This window comes from Phymastichus coffea, unplaced genomic scaffold (genome assembly GCF_024137745.1).
Source record: "Phymastichus coffea isolate CEN01 unplaced genomic scaffold, Cenicafe_Pcof_1.1 PCOF00061, whole genome shotgun sequence".
NCBI lineage: Eukaryota > Metazoa > Arthropoda > Insecta > Hymenoptera > Eulophidae > Phymastichus > Phymastichus coffea.
In genome coordinates, this window is record NW_026706872.1 from 1,635,973 (window position 1) to 1,655,229 (window position 19,257).

The 19,257-nt window shown below is 40.9% G+C and overlaps 3 protein-coding genes across 7 annotated transcripts in view; 2 read left to right on the forward strand and 1 right to left on the reverse strand.

The window, feature by feature from the left end:
- The window catches only part of LOC131666872 (ecdysone-induced protein 74EF-like), a 118,957-nt gene extending 113,705 nt beyond the window's left edge, over window positions 1–5,252 (forward strand). For all 5 annotated transcript variants that reach the window (XM_058939884.1, XM_058939887.1, XM_058939885.1 and 2 more), the window contains one exon: window positions 799–5,252. In XM_058939884.1, the coding sequence (XP_058795867.1) occupies window positions 799–1,517 (719 nt within the window). In that variant the 3' untranslated portion in view covers window positions 1,518–5,252. The remainder of the gene's footprint in view (window positions 1–798) is intronic.
- Window positions 5,253–5,840: 588 nt separating this feature from the next.
- On the reverse strand, window positions 5,841–6,911 carry LOC131666774 (uncharacterized; the record flags this gene model as incomplete). The annotated part of the gene is made up of 3 exons (XM_058939670.1): window positions 5,841–5,979; window positions 6,442–6,624; window positions 6,844–6,911. Coding segments are annotated over 3 exons (390 nt in total), but the record flags the coding sequence as incomplete, so codon positions are not given.
- A 3,424-nt stretch (window positions 6,912–10,335) lies between these two features.
- LOC131666864 (spectrin alpha chain) lies at window positions 10,336–18,575 on the forward strand. The gene is made up of 7 exons (XM_058939872.1): window positions 10,336–10,460; window positions 10,583–10,848; window positions 10,913–11,144; window positions 11,262–14,893; window positions 14,977–17,956; window positions 18,040–18,206; window positions 18,276–18,575. Exons 2-7 carry the CDS (start codon window positions 10,696–10,698, stop codon window positions 18,402–18,404), a joined length of 7,293 nt encoding a protein of 2,430 aa, XP_058795855.1. The 5' UTR covers window positions 10,336–10,460; window positions 10,583–10,695; the 3' UTR covers window positions 18,405–18,575.
- Window positions 18,576–19,257: the final 682 nt, after the last annotated feature.

Below are 19,257 nucleotides of genomic sequence, written 5' to 3' on the forward strand. Positions count from 1 at the left end.
CGTCTTTAATTTTATACTTCAACGCAATAGTTGTATACTTTCAATGAAATAAAAAAAAACGAAAAAATACGTGTTGGAGAAAAAAATAACTTTATGCAAGTTGTATGAAAAGAGATAAAGATAGACGGGCATAAGAGTATAAGGCAGGAAGAAAAAGGAAAATAAGAATAAGAGAATAAACGGGGAGGGGGACAGTCGAAAGGGTGGGGAGAAAGAGTAAAAGAGAAAAAGATAGGGTCTTAAGTTAGTCTGTCGGTCAGTGACTGCCTGACTTTCCCGACACAGCTCAAGGTCAACTCTCCCCTTCTTTGCCTTTCCATCTCTATACTTATATTACTCTTTCCGCACTGTTGTCGCTGCCTCAAAATTACTGATCTGTATTTGCAGCCCATATATCGTTTTCTATTCAATCGAAATACCACATATAATATACTTTAATTTCCTTATGAACAATCATTTGCTATCGTTAACAGTTTTACTGTATTTTCTAAATTACAATATTTCCAGTCACACGAAAAAAATTAAAATTTGTTATACGTTGTTGTTATATGTTAAAGGAAGTTACATTAATTTATTAACATGAGCTGTCGGTTCATTCACAAGCTTTAGAATAATTTTTAGCTCCTTTTGCCATTGTTAGTAGTAGAGTTGCTATATTTATAAAATATGACGTATACGTGATAAAAAGAAGATATATATGAACTATATAGTTTAAAAAAGACATAAAGAAGTTAATACTACCACCGTGACGTAATTAGCAGAAATAATTACTAAGAAATATGTATGTGTGTGTTGCAGTGCCAGATAGCTATGGGAGCTACATGACGTCAATGTACAATAGCAATGGATCGGTAGCAGGAAGCGTTACCTCGTATTCGGGAAGCTGCACGAGCTCTCAGTCGAGGGCAATAGCAACAATGGCAAGCACGTCGACGACAACTGCTGGTACCGGAACATGCGCCAACGGTATCGCAGCAGGAGTCAGCGGCCCAGGTGGTGTGCCAACAAGTGTCATTCAAGCGGCAACATCTTCAGTATCTGATGAACTGTACTTGCTTGAATTGGGCTTCCCACCTCGAGCAAAGAAAAGCAAGCTCAAAAAATCTCGGATGGTAGCTGTTGGTGGCGCGGGCCCAGGATCCAGCATCAATGAGCAGTCAACCGGCGGGCCGGTTCCTGGTCAAGGCCTTCCTGTGAAACGTAAATCGCGCGAGGGCTCGACCACTTATCTTTGGGAATTTTTGCTGAAGCTCCTTCAAGATCGCGAGTATTGTCCACGCTACATTAAATGGACGAACCGCGAGCGTGGAATTTTTAAACTTGTTGACAGCAAGGCAGTTTCAAGACTATGGGGTCTCCACAAAAACAAGCCTGACATGAACTATGAGACGATGGGTCGAGCCTTGCGTTACTATTATCAACGCGGCATTCTCGCTAAGGTCGATGGTCAACGGCTCGTTTATCAGTTCGTAGACGTACCCAAGGACATTATTGAAATCGACTGTACGGGTGCGTGATTGACAATCTATCGAACATTTTTGTCTTTTCCGATGTCTTGTTGCTATAATTTTCGGCTCGCCTGATCGAGACCAGCTGTGATCTTTTTCAGGCAGGCAATTAATCGAAGCACAACCTGTTGCGTTAATCAAATCCAAATACACACAAACACACTCAATCACACTTATCGAGATATAATTATTTTTTTATCATGTTTACGCAAGTCCAGATTTGATTTAATCCATTTTTCAGTGAAATTATTGAAATGTAGAAAGCGTTGTTCACTTAATCTAAACGTGTAAACTACATTTCCATAGCTTTCGATTTTCCATAATTCATTCTTTTTTGATAAAGTAACCTCAAAAATAAAAAAGAAAAAGGAAAAAAGGAAAGTTGATGCTTTACGCCTGATACATTTTTACAGAAAATAAATTAACTGATGGCTTTCATACTACTTTTCACCCAGGCTAGTAATATTAAAAGGTCAGCCACTTTAATAAACAATTTTTCTTCCGAATTGCACAAGTGAATGAATGTAATAACAATTGGCTAGCCAAAAATACATCGCAAAATCGTTATTCCCTGCACAAATCCTCAATCATAATATTAAATTACTTACAAATATATTTTCGCGATCATTTGCTGCGCATTTTAATGGAAGAAAAATACAAGCTCATGTATTTTGTAATTAATACTAATCGAATTTGATTGTTAGTTGGTTATAATAAGGCGAAACAAATATTACATTTTATAATGAATTAAACGCGTAATTTGAAGGCTGTGAAAACGAAAATTAAAAATGTCGAGTAATATTGAGATTGAAACTGCAAATGTAGTATTCATTCTTTACGGCAAGGCATTTTGGGATATATTTGGAAATTAAAAATAACAATCAGTTCCATATATAAATGAATAAATTATTTAGCAAAGTATACTCTATTCACATGTATATATAGATATGTACATATATAAAATATACAAATAAAGTAATGGTTGTATTTACTAAACAGAAATCGTGAAATCGTGGTGCTGGATGTAACAAATTATATTAATAAGTAACTACAAGCGTGATTACGCAACACATATGAGGTCCAAGAATATTGATTAGCGTTCGGTGTCCTAATTCTTAATATCAATGAACATTTAGAATGTGGTTGGCCGTCATATGTATGTGTGTACATATAAGTGGAGTACAATTGTGTAAAATATTAAGATACTTTCACATAATGAGTGATTTTAAATGAAAGAACTTTATGCTATCTTAGATCCAACTTGACGCTACTCTATTGTTTTACGTTGAAATCATAGAATGTGATTGGAAAATTTTCATAATTTTTCACCCAGATGTATTAAACACGTAGCTAACAATTGTTATCTATTATTAATCAAAATTATATTTCTGTTATAGCATTACAGAAAGTGAGATAATAAATAAGAAAAAATATAATTCTTCTTTTGCTTTCACAAGTGATGCGACAAGTCAACATAAGAAGGTAGCATCCGATGACTCAAAACGATTGCTATAGCGCACGGATACGTAACATAAGTCTTTACTGTCTTTGGACATATTTCTTTTAAAAAATAATGCTTCCTATTAAGTAAATTTATCATCCAAAATCAGCATAGCATCGAAAATCAAAACACATAAAGAAACTATCACCTTTCTCTTAGTTTATCGCAATATAAGTGATTATGTTGACATTACAAATATAACTTTTTATTTCTTTGTATATATACTTTTTCAGCAAAAGCTATCATTTTAAAAATGTTTAAAATTTAATGCGACTCTAAGTTGGAATTCAATGATATTTCCTGTAAATATGGTTGGAGAGTCACTGGTAATCGTACCAGACGTTTATTGTTACTACGAAGAGTAAAGAGTAATTTATCAGAAAATAAAAAAGAATGTAATTCAAATATGTATGCGTGTGATTGTGTGAATGATATTATATTCATACGTTATAAGGGGGTGTGCGCTAGAGAAAAAATACGTGTAAAAATGTAATTACCTTAAGACTTAGCAATGCTCTCTGAACAGTCTAAATACAATTCAAGCGTAATTTTACTATATATTTTTCAAGATAAGTGTATGCAGTAAAGAGTTGCGAAAATCTGTAATGTAAAATACTTATCCAGTGCTGCCAATAAAATGTTTAAGTTTCTAATATTTCTGAAACATATATTTGTATCATAAAAAGCGTTTTTCACACTGTAATTTATATGCGTTTGTTTCAAAACCACCATGGTAACCGCAATGATACAAAGAACAATGCCTTCACAAATTATTAATACAAAATGTTGCCTTTGATAATGAAAATTAATCAAGTATAGAAGCTAAACTGTAACTCATATAATAATGTTCTTATGCACTCTGATTTTTACATTGCAAATTCATTCACGGGTACTTAAAAGTAAATGTGGTAATCGACCGATGGTTTTACCGTCCTTATTTTAAATAACTTTTTGAGCTAAACAACAACATACATACATATATATTAGAATATGCTAAAAGCGCGTTTTCTGCCAAAATGTTATATTTGCATATTCGACTAAGAATTTTAATATGAATGTGTCGCAAAAAAGTACAACGTGTAGAAGATTATCTTTAAAAATTATTGTAGCAAAAAATGTTTTTTTCTATGTTTATGATATGAATAAATTGGCAATTATATTCAATCATTATATTTTATTAATACAATGTAATAAAGAAACTTGATTATTAAGACTCTGTTACGATAGAATTAACGTATAAAGTTATTTAAAAGAAAAATTTAATGTAACGTTCTGTGATTCGTTGTTCGTAGGTGAAATTGAATAAAAGGTTATGTACAATATAATTTTTTTAATTAATTATACCATCAAATTAATATTTTTCGTTATATTCGATATTAGTCAATGTGTATTATATGTATTTAAAAATATTTGTTGCATTAAGAATTAAGTATTAAAAAATGGAGTTAAAAAATTGGATTATTTAAACAAATTACTTTATTGACCGGAGACCTATACGAGTTCGGATGAACGTAAAAAAATGTGGCAATCGCGGGAACGCTATTCAAGGCGAAGGTCAACGATGATTTCATATGAATATTAAAATAATTGAATATTTTAATTATATTTATGTACAACCGTACACATTATTCGGAAACACAAAAACTTTATGTATTATCTCCAAATCTACAATAAACGTCATTTAATTTGTAAAGTTGTCTGTAAGACGCGCTGACGCGCAGTAAAATGAATTAAAATTACATTCGGCGTGTGTGTGTACGCACGCGCTTTTGTGTGCGTGCGTATATATGTGCGTTTTTATTTATGCACGAAGCTTTATATAAAACATAATGTTGAGGATAAAGTAATCTGTCATTACACTTATAATTACTGTTATGATTTAGTTCTGTCAGAACTGCTGTATAAAATTATCTAGGGACTATAATTTTTAATCATATTTTTTTCCGATTTTTAATGAAAAATGATTTATGAAGAATTGTTTATTGATAAAATGAATTGTTAAAATTGTTCTATAGACATTAAGAAATGCGTGTACGTGAGCGTATGTGATCTGAAATTTCACAAATGTGTAGAAACAAAAGAAAGTTTAGTTTCGCATTAAAAGAAATAAATCTTGTATAATGTTTTCTTTTCGTTTCATCTACACTTATACAATGCACACCTCTAATATCTATACAATAATGTTATCAGTAAGTTCATTTCAATAAACGATACTTAATAACGGTTTTCATCGAAAACGGTAAAACAGTATAATTAAAATAATTTTTCACGAATAATTTTATTGGTAAAGTTTGGTTCAAGTATTTATAGTAAATAAACAAAATTATAGATGAAAGTAAGTATTACTGGCTTTTTTATTCAAAATTCATGCATAAATAACTGACATACGATAATTTTTAAATAAATACATTTTTCTCGGTAGCCGCGCTCAATACGCATATATGTGTTATTGTGTTTGGCTATCACGGTGAAACTGTGCCTGAATGTATTTTATAACGAGTGCATGTATATAGTCGTGAGATATAGGCATATTAATGACGGTTCTTCTATTATAGTTGTTTTTTTGAGGACTGCGAAGTCAGCTCCCAGGTTTTTAAGGGAAATTGTTGGCGATTAATATTGGATAAATATTAATATCAATATAATTAATATTAATAATTGTTGGGATTAATAAAGAAAAGAACCATAACGAGTGCGTAAAATCTGACATATCTAATTATACAACAGCTCCAGTTCCATGTGCTTGTTACTTTGGCGTATATTCACGCATGTATAATTTGTAGATATTTAAGTGAATAGACTCGTCAATCATGTGAAGTGAGAAGCTCTATTCAATAAGCTGCCTTAACGTCTTTGGATTTATGTTTGTAATAGGCACAAAAGTATTCGACGATGCGGCGTTCTTCAACTTCGACTTCAGCTGGTTTCAACTCTTCGCGGTCGAATATCGGTTTCGCTCCTTCTCCTGTTGTAATAAATTATAAAGTTCTTCCTCACAGTAAAGTTATTCATAAATGTTTAAACTGCATGTTAGAAGCTTGACACAATTCTAGTTTTTGGTAACTATGTATTACTTAAAATGAATGGGCAAAAATGGATTGACACTGGTTTTTAGAAAAATTGGCAATTAGTAACTCTTCCATTGTTGATGAAGTATCACATGAAATTATCTTGGAAGAATAGAGTATTTGAATAAACTTGTTAGTTGTATTAATTTTTAATTAATAAACTATAAAATATGCATCTTATATACTGCAACTATATTCGTCATAAAATTTATCAATGATCTAACTTTGCTTCTTGAAGGAAATGGAAACTATTATGCAAGTACATCTAATAAAATCTGCAAAATACTAGCTCCAATTTTGATCTTCTTAGTTGAACCTATATATTTTCAGGTAGAAATAACAATAAAACATAAATTTATCCTCTCTTCTTTTTAACTTTATCTCCTCTGGGTTAACAACTGCACGATTAATTGCAGTATTTTCGACTGATGAAGCTGATATTTTTCTATGAATTCTCACAGTGATTCTATGCAGATCACTTTCACTTAGTTTCAGAGCTTCCGATGGACCATTGAATAGTGGTTTATTTCCTGATGAAGAGTTAATTCTAAAACAGCAAAATGAACATTACATTGAAGTTATCTGTATTAGACTTTAATCAAGTACATAAATGTATAATATTGTATTTTCTATACTTTTTTGACATATCTTGGGATACAATGTTGTGAGTTGATCTTGAGTGACTTGTCTGATGAGACTCTTCTGACCTACTTCTGCTTCTAGTTTTGCTACGACTTATCCATGTAATGATTTTCCTTCGTAAGGCAGTCCAAGCTTTCCTGCTCTTCTTCTTTCATACTCTTCAATTTTCTTCTGTTTGAGTTGTTCATCATTCGAAATCCGACGTTTGGATAAGGTATTGTGTTGAGTTTCGCGCTATGTGCGAATCCGGGGTCAAAAAGAGGGGTTTCCATTACAAAAAACACTTCGACCTTGAAATGACCTTCAAAATGAGGTTAAAGGTCAAAGGTTTTTGGTGCATTGGGTGGCCCACTCTATTCTGAACAAATTTTGTAGAGGTCATTTTTCGATATCTTAAAAATTAATAAAACGCTTTTAGGCAGTTTTTCAAGCATTTGACCTTAAATCGACCTTCTCAAGGGCATGAAAAAAAATTTAAAAATACCGTTTTGGACGTAAAATTTCCCGCTCTTTCCGAATCCGGGGTCAAAAATGGGGGTTCCTATTTAAAAAAACAAAGTTGACCTTGAAATGACCTTGAACATGACCTCCAAGGTCAAAGTCAAGGTCGTACGGATATGTCCCCCTCGAAGCCCAGCAACTTTTGTCTGAAGCAGTTTTTGATTAATCCATTATTTTGGATTCTAGAGGGGGTGTACGGGTGGTCTGGAACACCCTGTATAATAACTAAATTTTTCGAAAAAGTTTTAGAAGTTTGTTTAAGTGAGATTGTTACACACACACACAGACACTTAGAATGATTTTCAAGGTCATTTGAAGGTCACAGTGATTTTTTGCATAGGAACCCCTATTTTTGATTCCGGATTTGGAAAATAACGAGAAATTCTACGTTTAGATGAGGTATTATGTGTGGGGTTTGATTGATGATGATGTTCCCGCATATATTTAATATAAACAATTAAATAATGAATATAAAAACTGAAATTAATATTTTGACTATTTGCGTAGTTCTTTAGATTTTAATTTTTTTGCATCATGGACAATATTGTGTCACTCGCACGCCATTTCCATTCGTCTTTCTGAATAGTAAATTATGAATTTGTATGTTAATTTTATTACATGATCTGCACAACCAACAAACGCGAGAGAGTTCGTTTTTATTATTTTTTGAACAATGAACTGCATACTATCTCTAGTCATGCCATTATTACACTCAATTATAAAGGTCACACAATTTTCAACCATCTTAATTAATTCAAAAACATTGTCGCTAGACTTAATTAAGCCACCAAAACTCTCTCTAGCATTTGTAAGTTGATGGCGTGCAGCAACACTGGAGAACGACTCCAAATGCAGATTGCAATTTTCGCACTCGTCCAAATGTCGCGTCTCCTAATCTAAAGAAGATAATTGATTCATTTTTTTTTTGTCATTCAAAATCAAAGTAATTGCCAACATTTAGTTTTTACTAAGTTCAAAACAGATGACAATTACTAATAAATTAAAAAATAATTATAATTATTGTAAATTTTTATGTTAAAAATCTATGCTTTTTATACAATTGAATTATGGCTTTCGTAACAATATTTTTCTATTAAAAAGATAATTATTTTACACGGTAAAAATTTCGTAGATAGTTGACAATGACCACATTAATCATCGTAACTATCATTAAAGTTAAGTATATCGAATGTTATTTATTATTAGACATTATATTGTTTAATAAGGAAATATAATAACAAAAAAAACTATAAAATTATTAAAATCGAGTGAACGAAAAGCGTATTCTACCATTTCAAAAAAATAACAAAAACGATATATCGCAAGACTTTTTCATCGTAAAATAGTATTAATTTTCTATAAAATTAATGGATTCCTTTTTACAAAAAGATATGCAAGGGAGGGTTATCTTCGTCACCTACAGTACCATGGTCGATAACATGGAGACTGTATACATCTCCGTAGTCGATATAAGCTGCGCTCATATTATTATGTAAGTCTTCTATAGTGGTTCACTAACTACCGAGCGCGGCGCTAAAATCGGCTAATTCCCTCCGAGAAAAAGAGAAAGTTGCCTAGATAAATCGTCTCTGCCTCGCCGACAGGATTGTCTATGCTGAATCTCGAATTCATCCCGTACATCTGAAACAAAATAAACTCTCCTTCAACTATATTCTCCGCTCGCTCTCAATCACGAACCATCCTTCTATTACTGCTATATGTGAATATGTCAGTTAGCTGATTGCACAAACAACAGCTCCCCTAAATATCTACGCACTTTTCCTCTTCTTACTGCATACTTAGAACTAAAATCATTCCGAAATAAGTTATATTCAAGCCCCATCCCTCCTTGTTACGTTTTCTATCTTGATGCTCAACAAGTCCAAGCATACTATATCTTTGATAAAGATTCTATTATTGCTAAGGCTGACAATCCCGACAATGAATTCAATATACAATTTCATGACCTTCTAAACTCCTATACCCCCTTTTATACTAATAGATCAAAAAAAGGTCCTGGGCTTTATGTCGAATTAGCAATTTATAGTCCTGAACCTCTTAATGTTAATTTACAATTTAGGATAGATTCTCAGCCGATGCTTTTGTAATCCACCTGACACTGGAACTCATCATTTTAAAAAAAATAAACAAAGCCATAATTTTTACTGATTCGTTAAGCTGTCTTACGTCCATCTCACAAAGGGGATGCATGGTCGAGTCATCTCACATCACTATTTTTAGAATAAAACTTCGACTTTTAGAACTACTAGAAAATAATCAAGAGGTCATCTTTGCTTGGGTCCCGAGCCACAAAGGTATCTCAGGTAATGAAATAGTAAATGACTCTGCTAAAAAAGCGATAGGTACAGGCTTTTCCCCATCCCTTCTCTTGCCATACACCGACTTCCAACAGTTCACCAATGAGGGCTGTACAGATCGCTTCTTTGAATATCTATTGAACACCGATACTAACAAAGGGTTACAATATTTCCAAAATTACTTTAATAAAGCTTCAAAACCTTGGTTTTTTAATAATTACCATTATAGAACACAGATAGTTTCCATCACTCGTATGAGAACAAATCATTATAATTTAGCTTTTAGTCTTCACAGAAATCACTTGGTAGATTCCCCCATTTGTGCCTGTGAATCAGACGTAGAAGATCTTAATCATGTCTTTTGGTCATGTGAACGCTTTGCCGAAGAACGTAAAATATTACTACTCAAACTTAACAAATTGAAAATCTATCCCCCTTACACCATCTCCCAATTTCTTGCAGATCCTAAACCGCATATCATTGACGTTCTAATTAAATTCCTTAAAAATTCAGAAATATTTCTTTACTTTCTCTATTAAATAACATTTACTTCTACCTCTATGGTCAGTTCACCTATTCTCGCCTTTCTTCAACACATTTGATACTTACTTACTTACTTACTTGCCTTTTCTTTTCTTTCGCTTTGCTCTACCCAAATAAAATGCCAATTTGAATTACGCGCGCAAACGCATCAAGTCAGTTGATGGCCGTATGGGACACAGCTCGCTATACTGTGAGTCGACACCAGAGCCAACAAATATTAATAGAACAGAACAGGTTTAGTACTCCCGCGACGACAGGACGGTAGTCACTATCTGTGCTCTCGATACAAGGAGTGTGAAACAGTATACGTATATATACATATGTATATATATATATATATATATATATATATATATACACAAGAGGCCGGATTGATCGGGTAGGTATACGTTTATATTTTTACAACTTAAGGCATAGTGCAGCCCTGTTTGCTAAATAAGTTATAAATGCAATGGTTAACTTGCTACTATCGATTAATTAAAACATACTTCGATTGATTAGATAAATTAATTTGCCACGCCCTTTCGGCCATTTTGGGCGGCCTCCTCGACGGCCTGTCTAACTGGCGTAGAGCAGTTTCAGTTCAAGAAATTGCAAGACTACTTACCAAAAAAATGGATCAACAGATAACGCCGAAAGAAGTGAAAATCCTTGAAAATCCAGAAGATATTCAGGAAAGACGTGATCAGGTGCTCAGTCGTTATGCAAGTTTTAAAGCTGAAGCTCGCAATAAGCGAGATAAACTTGAAGACTCTCGGCGCTTTCAGGTATTACTAAGTAAAGATCATTTCTTATTCATTATCAATTCTAAAACGTGGTTTTCGTTTGCAGTATTTTAAAAGGGATGCTGATGAACTCGAAGGCTGGATTTACGAGAAATTGCAAGCAGCTTCCGATGAAAGTTATAAAGATCCAACAAATTTACAAGCAAAGATACAAAAACATCAGGCATTTGAAGCTGAAGTAGCAGCTCACTCTAATGCTATCGTTCTTCTTGATAATACTGGCTCAGAAATGATTGCCCAACATCACTTCTCCAGTGACGTCATTCGTAAAAGACTTGGTAAGTAACACTATAAAAATAACTACAAAAGCCATTTGCTACTATGATACTAATGATTTACTTGATATTATTTTATTGTATTGTGTGTCAGTGGAACTAAAAAAGTTGCTTTTGCAGAGGAGCTACACCGTTTATGGGAATTATTACTATCAAGGCTGGCAGACAAAGGTTTGAAGTTGCAGCAGGCTTTGGTGCTAGTGCAGTTCTTAAGGCACTGTGATGAAGTGATGTTCTGGATACATGACAAGGAAGCATTTGTAACTACGGATGAGTTTGGCCAAGATCTAGAGCATGTGGAGGTGCTGCAGCGTAAGTTTGATGAGTTCCAAAAAGACATGAGCTCTCAGGAATATCGAGTGACTGAGGTAAACGAGCTAGCTGACAAGTTATTGCTCGACGGGCATCCAGAACGCGATACGATTTTGCGCCGTAAGGAAGAGCTAAACGAGTCATGGCAGCGATTGAAGCAACTGGCAATCCTTAGGCAAGAAAAGCTGTTCGGAGCGCATGAGATACAGCGCTTTAATAGGGATGCCGATGAGACAATGGCCTGGATCGCGGAGAAGGATGCTGTGCTGTCCTCGGACGACTTTGGTCGCGATCTGGCTTCAGTGCAATTGCTGCAGCGCACACACGAGAACGTTGAGCGCGATCTGGCGGCCCTCGAAGACAAGGTGGCAACGCTCAGTGGCGAAGCCGACAGACTCGCCTCAATCCATCAGCCGGAGCACAGCCAGCAGATCCAAGCTAAGCGCCAGGAGATCCTGCAATCTTGGGAGAGCCTGACTGCCCGCGCCAAGGAGCGTCGAGTGAAGCTCGACGAGTCGTATTGCCTGCACCGCTTTCTTGCCGACTATCGTGATCTTGTCAGCTGGATGAACAATATGCGTGCTATCATATCGGCTGACGAGTTGGCTAAGGATGTCGCCGGTGCGGAGGCACTACTGGAGCGTCACCAGGAGCACCGCGGCGAAATAGATGCGCGAGCCGACAGTTTTGAGGCGACCCAGGCAGCGGGTACGCGACTCCTCGAGCGCCAACACTACGCAGCCGAGGAGGTAGCGCGCAAGCTCGAGAGTCTCGCCTCGGACAAGCAGGCGCTCCTCGAACTCTGGGAGCAGAGGCGCATTCTCTACGAACAGTGCATGGATCTGCAGCTGTTCTACCGTGACACAGAACAAGCCGACGCCTGGATGGCCAAGCAGGAGGCATTCCTCGCAAACGAGGATCTTGGAGACTCGCTAGACTCGGTGGAAGCGCTGATGAAAAAGCACGAGGATTTCGATAAGTCGCTGGCTGCGCAAGAGGAAAAAATTAAGGCTCTGGATGAGTTCGCCTCGAAATTGGTCGAGGGCGAGCACTACGCCGCAGAGGAGGTGGCTCAGCGTCGGCAAGCATTGCTCGCACGTCGTGCCGCCCTTCTCGACAAGTCGGCGGCGCGTAGAGGTGCTCTCGAAGACGCCTACCGTCTGCAGCAATTCGAGCGTGACTGCGACGAGACTAAGGGCTGGGTCAACGAGAAGTTGAAGTTCGCCACCGACGACAGCTACCTCGACCCTACCAATCTCAACGGGAAGCTGCAGAAGCAGCAGAACTTTGAACAGGAGCTGCAGGCCAACGGTACCCGCATGGAGGAGATGGTGGCCCAGGGCAGAGAGCTCTGCGCCGCTGGTCACTACGCCGCTGAACGTGTGCAATCGCGAATCGACGAAATTGTGGAGCTCTGGCACTCGCTTGCTTCGGCGAGCGAGCGCAAGGCCGCCAAGCTCCAGGAGGCTGCGCAGCAGCAGCAGTTCAACCGTACCTGCGAAGACCTTGAACTGTGGCTATCAGAGCTCGAAGGTCAGCTCATGAGCGAGGATTACGGAAAGGACCTGACCTCGGTGCAGAACCTGCTCAAGAAACAGGCATTGCTGGAAGCCGACGTGGCGTCGCACCAGGAGCGCGTGGAGGCAGCTTCGGCCGCCGCCGGCCAGTTTGCCGCGGCGGGTCACTTTGACGCTGACAACATTGTGGCAAAGGAGCGTCAGCTGGCCACACGCTACGCGGCTCTCGAGCGCCCGATGCGTGCGCGCCGTCAGCGCCTGCAGGACTCGCTGCGCGTTCAGCAGTTGTTCCGCGATGTCGAGGATGAGGAGGCTTGGATCCGCGAGAAGGAGCCGATTGCCGGTTCGTCGAATCGCGGCCGCGACTTGATCGGCGTGCAGAACTTAATCAAGAAACATCATGCGTTGTTCGCGGAGATCGGTAATCACGAGCCGCGTGTCGCGGCCGTCTGTCAGGCGGGTTCGCGTATGCTCGAGGAGGGCCACTTTGCTGCGGATGAGATCTCGGCGCGGCTGGCAGCTCTGGATGAGCACTGGGGCCAGCTGAAGGAGCGTGCTCGTCAGCGCAGCAATGACCTCGAGGACTCACTGCAGGCGCAGCAATACTTTGCCGACGCGAACGAGGCCGAGGCCTGGATGAAGGAAAAACGGCCGATCGTGACGAATGCCGACTACGGCAAGGACGAGGACAGTAGCGAGGCGCTGTTGAAAAAGCATGAGGCTCTTCTGAGCGATCTGGAGGCCTTCGGCAGTACAATCGCCGGACTGGCTGAGCAAGCTGGTCAATGCCGCCAGCAGGAAGCGCCGCAAGTGGATCTCGCGGGCAAGGAGTGTGTGATCGCCCTCTACGACTATACGGAGAAATCGCCGCGCGAGGTTAGCATGAAGAAGGGTGACAGTTTGACGCTGCTCAACAGTAACAACAAAGACTGGTGGAAGGTGGAAGTGAATGACCGCCAGGGCTTTGTGCCAGCGGCTTACGTGAAACGGCTCGAGCCCGAGGGTCCGAGCGTCACCGGTCTGAGCGGCTCGCAGCAACAGCTGGCGCGCGAGCAGGGCTCGATCGCGGCACGCCAGGCGCAGATTGAGGCCCAGTACGAAGAATTGCTACGCTTGGCACGCGAACGCCAGAACAAGCTCAGTGAAACCGCCAAGGCGTACGTGCTGGTGCGAGAGGCTGCGGAGCTGCAGGCCTGGATTAAGGACAAGGAAAATCACGCGGCGCAGGTGCAGGACGTGGGCGAGGACCTTGAACAGGTGGAGGTGCTACAGAAAAAGTTCGATGATTTCCGTGCCGATCTCAAGGCTAACGAGGTGCGTTTGGCCGAGATGAACGAGATCGCGGTACAACTGATGAGCCTCGGGCAGACAGAGGCTGCGCTCAACATCCAGACGCAGATCCAAGAGCTGAACGACAAATGGACCAGTTTGCAGACCCTGACGCAGGAACGCGCCAGCCAGCTAGGCTCGGCTCACGAGGTACAGCGCTTTCATCGCGACGTCGACGAAACCAAGGACTGGATTCGCGAGAAGGACGCCGCTCTCAACAACGACGATTTAGGCAAGGACCTGCGCAGCGTACAAGCACTGCAGCGCAAACATGAGGGTCTCGAACGCGATCTTGCCGCCCTCGGCGACAAAATCAAACAGCTCGACGAGACGGCTACGCGGCTTATGCAATCCCACCCGGACACCGCAGAGCAGACGTACGCCAAACAAAAGGATATCAACGAGGAATGGACACAAGTTACCGCCAAGGCCAATTCACGCAAGGAGAAGCTTCTCGATTCATACGATTTGCAGCGCTTCCTCAGCGATTACCGCGATCTTATGGCCTGGATCAACTCTATGATGGGTCTCGTCGCCTCCGAGGAGCTTGCATCCGATGTCACTGGAGCCGAGGCGCTTCTTGAGCGTCATCAGGTATAAAAAAATGCTAATATTCATATATTAATATTCATTGATCTTTATTATTTGTTTATTCGTTCAATTTTGTTTTTTTAAAGGAACACCGTATGGAGATCGATGCGCGCGCAGGCACGTTCCAGGCGTTCGAACTGTTTGGTCAGCAATTGTTGCAGTCATCCCACTACGCCTCGGTGGAGATCCAAGAGAAGTTGGAATCGATGAGCGAGGCACGCCAGGAACTGGAGAAGGCTTGGATTCAACGGCGCATGCAGCTCGATCAGAATCTAGAACTACAACTCTTCTGCCGAGACTGCGAGCAGGCGGAGAATTGGATGTCAGCGCGCGAAGCCTTTTTGTCGTCGTCATCGTCCACTTTGGGCGCTGCCGCTGCCGACTCAAGCGACAATGTCGAGGCCTTGATCAAGAAACACGAAGACTTCGACAAGGCGATCACGGCCCACGAGGAAAAAATCGCTGCGCTGCAGACGCTTGCCGATCAGCTGATTGCCGCGGAGCACTATGCCTCGCGACCGATCGACGAGCGCCGTTGCCAGGTACTCGATCGCTGGCGCCACCTCAAGGATGCGCTGATCGAAGCGCGCTCACGCCTCGGTGAGTCGCAAACACTACAGCAGTTCTCGCGTGACGCCGACGAGATTGAAAATTGGATCGCGGAGAAATTGCAACTGGCCACCGAAGAGAACTACAAGGATCCGGCCAACATTCAGTCGAAACATCAAAAACATCAGGCCTTCGAGGCCGAGTTGGCAGCCAACGCTGACCGTATACAGTCGGTACTGGCGATGGGTGGCAATTTGATCGAAAAGCACCAATGCGCGGGCAGCGAAGACGCGGTACAGAAGCGGCTCGCCTCGATTGCCGATCAGTGGGAATACCTCACGCATAAGACCACCGAGAAGTCGATGAAGTTAAAAGAGGCAAATAAGCAACGTACCTATATCGCCGCTGTCAAAGATTTGGACTTTTGGCTGGGCGAACTAGAGAGTCTACTGACTAGCGAAGATGCGGGCAAGGATTTGGCCTCTGTGCAGAACCTCATGAAGAAACAGCAGCTCGTTGAGGCGGATATTGGTGCGCATGAGGAGCGAGTGCGCGATATGAATGCCCAGGCGGACTCGCTGATCGATAGCGGTCAATTTGAGGCGGCAGGCATCCAGGAAAAGCGTCAGAGTATTAATGAGCGTTACGAGCGTGTGCGCAACTTGGCTGCACACCGCCAGGCACGGTTAAACGAAGCCAACACCCTACACCAATTTTTCCGTGACATTGCCGACGAGGAGTCGTGGATCAAGGAGAAAAAACTGCTTGTCCAGTCGGACGATTACGGTCGCGATCTCACCGGCGTACAGAATTTGCGTAAAAAGCACAAGCGCTTGGAGAGCGAACTCGCCTCGCATGAACCGGCGATACAGGCGGTACAGGAGGCCGGCGAGAAGCTGATGGACGTATCGAATCTGGGCGTGCCGGAGATCGAACAGCGGCTGAAGCTCCTCAACCAGGCCTGGGCCGAGCTCAAGCAATTGGCTGTAAATCGGGGCCAACGGCTGCAGGAGTCGCTCGCCTACCAGCAGTTTCTGGCCAAAGTCGAGGAGGAGGAAGCTTGGATGGCCGAGAAGCAGCAGTTACTGTCACTCGAGGACTACGGTGACACGATGGCTGCGGTGCAGGGCCTGATTAAAAAACACGATGCTTTTGAAACGGACTTTGCCGCGCATGCCGAACGCTGCCGCGAAGTTAGCGAGGCCGCGGACGGGCTGCGCGCTGCTGGTAATCACCGGGCAGAGGCGATAGAGCAGCGCTGCCAGCAGCTGGCAGCTCGCCTTGACCAGTTGCATCAGCTGGCCCAGCGTCGCAAGGCACGTCTTCAGGATAACTCAGCCTATCTGCAGTTTATGTGGAAAGCTGACGTGGTGGAATCGTGGATCGCCGACAAGGAAAGTCATGTACGCAGCGAGGAGTTTGGCCGTGATCTAAGCAGTGTGCAGACTCTTCTCACCAAGCAAGAGACATTTGACGCGGGCCTGCATGCCTTCGAGCATGAAGGCATCCAGAACATCACGTCGTTAAAGGAGATGCTGCTGGAGGCTGGCCATGAACAGAGCGCCGCGATACAACGTCGCCACGGAGATGTGATCACTCGCTGGCAAAAACTACTCGCCGACTCACAGGCGCGCAAACAGCGCCTACTGCAGATGCAGGATCAGTTCCGCCAAGTGGAGGAGCTCTATTTGAGCTTTGCTAAGAAGGCCTCGGCCTTCAACTCGTGGTTCGAGAACGCCGAGGAAGATCTAACTGATCCGGTACGCTGCAACAGCATTGAAGAGATAAGGGCATTGCGTGAGGCGCATGCCCAATTTCAGGCGAGTCTCTCGTCGGCCGAGGCCGATTTTGCAGCTCTGGGAGCACTCGATCGACGTATCAAGGGCTTCAACGTTGGACCTAATCCCTACACCTGGTTCACTATGGAGGCGCTTGAGGACACCTGGCGCAACCTGCAAAAGATTATCAAAGAGCGTGACCTCGAACTTGCTAAGGAAGCTCAGCGCCAAGAGGAGAACGACAAGCTACGCAAGGAGTTCGCCAAGCACGCCAACGCTTTCCATCAGTGGCTCGCTGACACGCGCACCTCCATGATGGAGGGCTCGGGTTCACTCGAGCAACAGCTCGAGGCCACTAAGCGCAAAACCCAGGAGGTACGAGCGCGCCGACAGGACCTAAAAAAGATCGAGGACCTCGGGGCGATACTCGAGGAGCATCTGATTCTAGACAACCGATACACCGAGCACAGTACCGTCGGCCTCGCACAGCAGTGGGACCAGCTTGATCAGCTAGGCATGCGTATGCAGCACAATCTCGAGCAGCAGATACAAGCACGCAACCAGTCGGGAGTGTCGGAGGGTGCCCTTAAGGAGTTTTCAATGATGTTCAAACACTATGACAAGGACAAGAGTGGACGTCTGAATCACCAAGAATTTAAATCGTGTCTGCGAGCTCTCGGCTACGATCTGCCAATGGTCGAAGAAGGCCAACCTGATCCTGAATTTGAAAATATACTCGGTAAGTATAAGTCAACGATAAACCTTGTCGCTTCTTTTTTCCTTTTAAACAACTTCTCTCATGCTTACTTTCGGTTCTTGTAGATATCGTCGATCCAAACAGAGATGGCTTTGTCTCGTTACAAGACCACATGGCATTTATGATTAGCAAAGAAACGGAAAATGTTCAGAGTTCGCAGGAAATTGAAAACGCATTCCGAGCTATCACCGCAGCTGATCGACCTTACGTCACCAAAGATGAACTCTACGCTGTAAGTTACACACATTCTATATTTTGCAAGTACCACAAAATTATTTTCATTTCATTTGTCGTTTTTTAGAATTTAACGAAAGAGATGGCAGATTATTGTGTGGCTAGAATGAATCCTTACGTCGATCCAAAAACCGAAAGACCAATCACCGGCGCTCTCGATTACATAGAATTTACTCGCACGCTATTTCAAAATTAATGCATAACAAATAAATTATTGTTACTATTATTATTAATATTATTATTATTATTATTATTATTATTATTATTATATTTATATCAAACAACTCTTAAAATATATCGCATTGTGCATTGTGCACGAGTAAATACAGATTATCAACAAAAAATGGTTAAGTGATTTCATTTACATTTCTAGTATTATCAGCAGTATCCAAAATATAGAGCGTTAAAATTATCAGAAATGTTTTTTCTATCCGGGTCTCTATAGACGTGATTCCACTCGACACGTTCGTTCTCGTCACGCTCACATTGGCCATGTGAGAATACCGTGATATAGTCGTAAAGTCTTTTGGACCAGGTTTAGATTAATTTACATTCTTCATAATTTTTCCACCGGTTTTATACTTTTTTTAGATGCCTATTTGAAATGAAAAAAAATGTATGTATAAGATTGAATTTACGAAATAGAAAGTTTTATATATGAAATATCAATTGGCTTTCAAACCTCTTGTTTTTTTTATAGAAAACGCAGTTTCTTGAGAAATCAAAAAATATTCACAAGTTTTTGTAACTGTTTTTATTAAATTAGTTGTTTGAATTAATAGATAATTAGAATATTCTTTTTTTTTTATAAATAACATTATTTGAGGACACGTCCCGATATACAAAATAAAAATTTATACATTCGAAAAGCTGGATCAACGTTAATAATTTATTTGTTTAGATCGAATAAAAAAGTATTTACTTTTATTATAACAATTCCCGAATTAATTATGCAGAACTTCCGAAATCAAGAGTAAACAAATGTATTTTAACAATTATAATTTAATTAAACGATTATATCTCAATAATTATTAAGTTTACATTGGGCA

What these genes read in the sequence shown, in the direction of transcription:
- LOC131666864 (XM_058939872.1), top strand. Translation starts at nt 10,696, where the DNA reads ATGGATCAACAGATAACGCCGAAAGAAGTGAAAATCCTTGAAAATCCA. An exon ending in CGTCATTCGTAAAAGACTTG is followed by an intron (nt 11,145 to 11,261) that starts GTAAGTAACACT and finishes TTGCTTTTGCAG; the next exon opens with AGGAGCTACACCGTTTATGG. An exon ending in CCAAAGATGAACTCTACGCT is followed by an intron (nt 18,207 to 18,275) that starts GTAAGTTACACA and finishes GTCGTTTTTTAG; the next exon opens with AATTTAACGAAAGAGATGGC.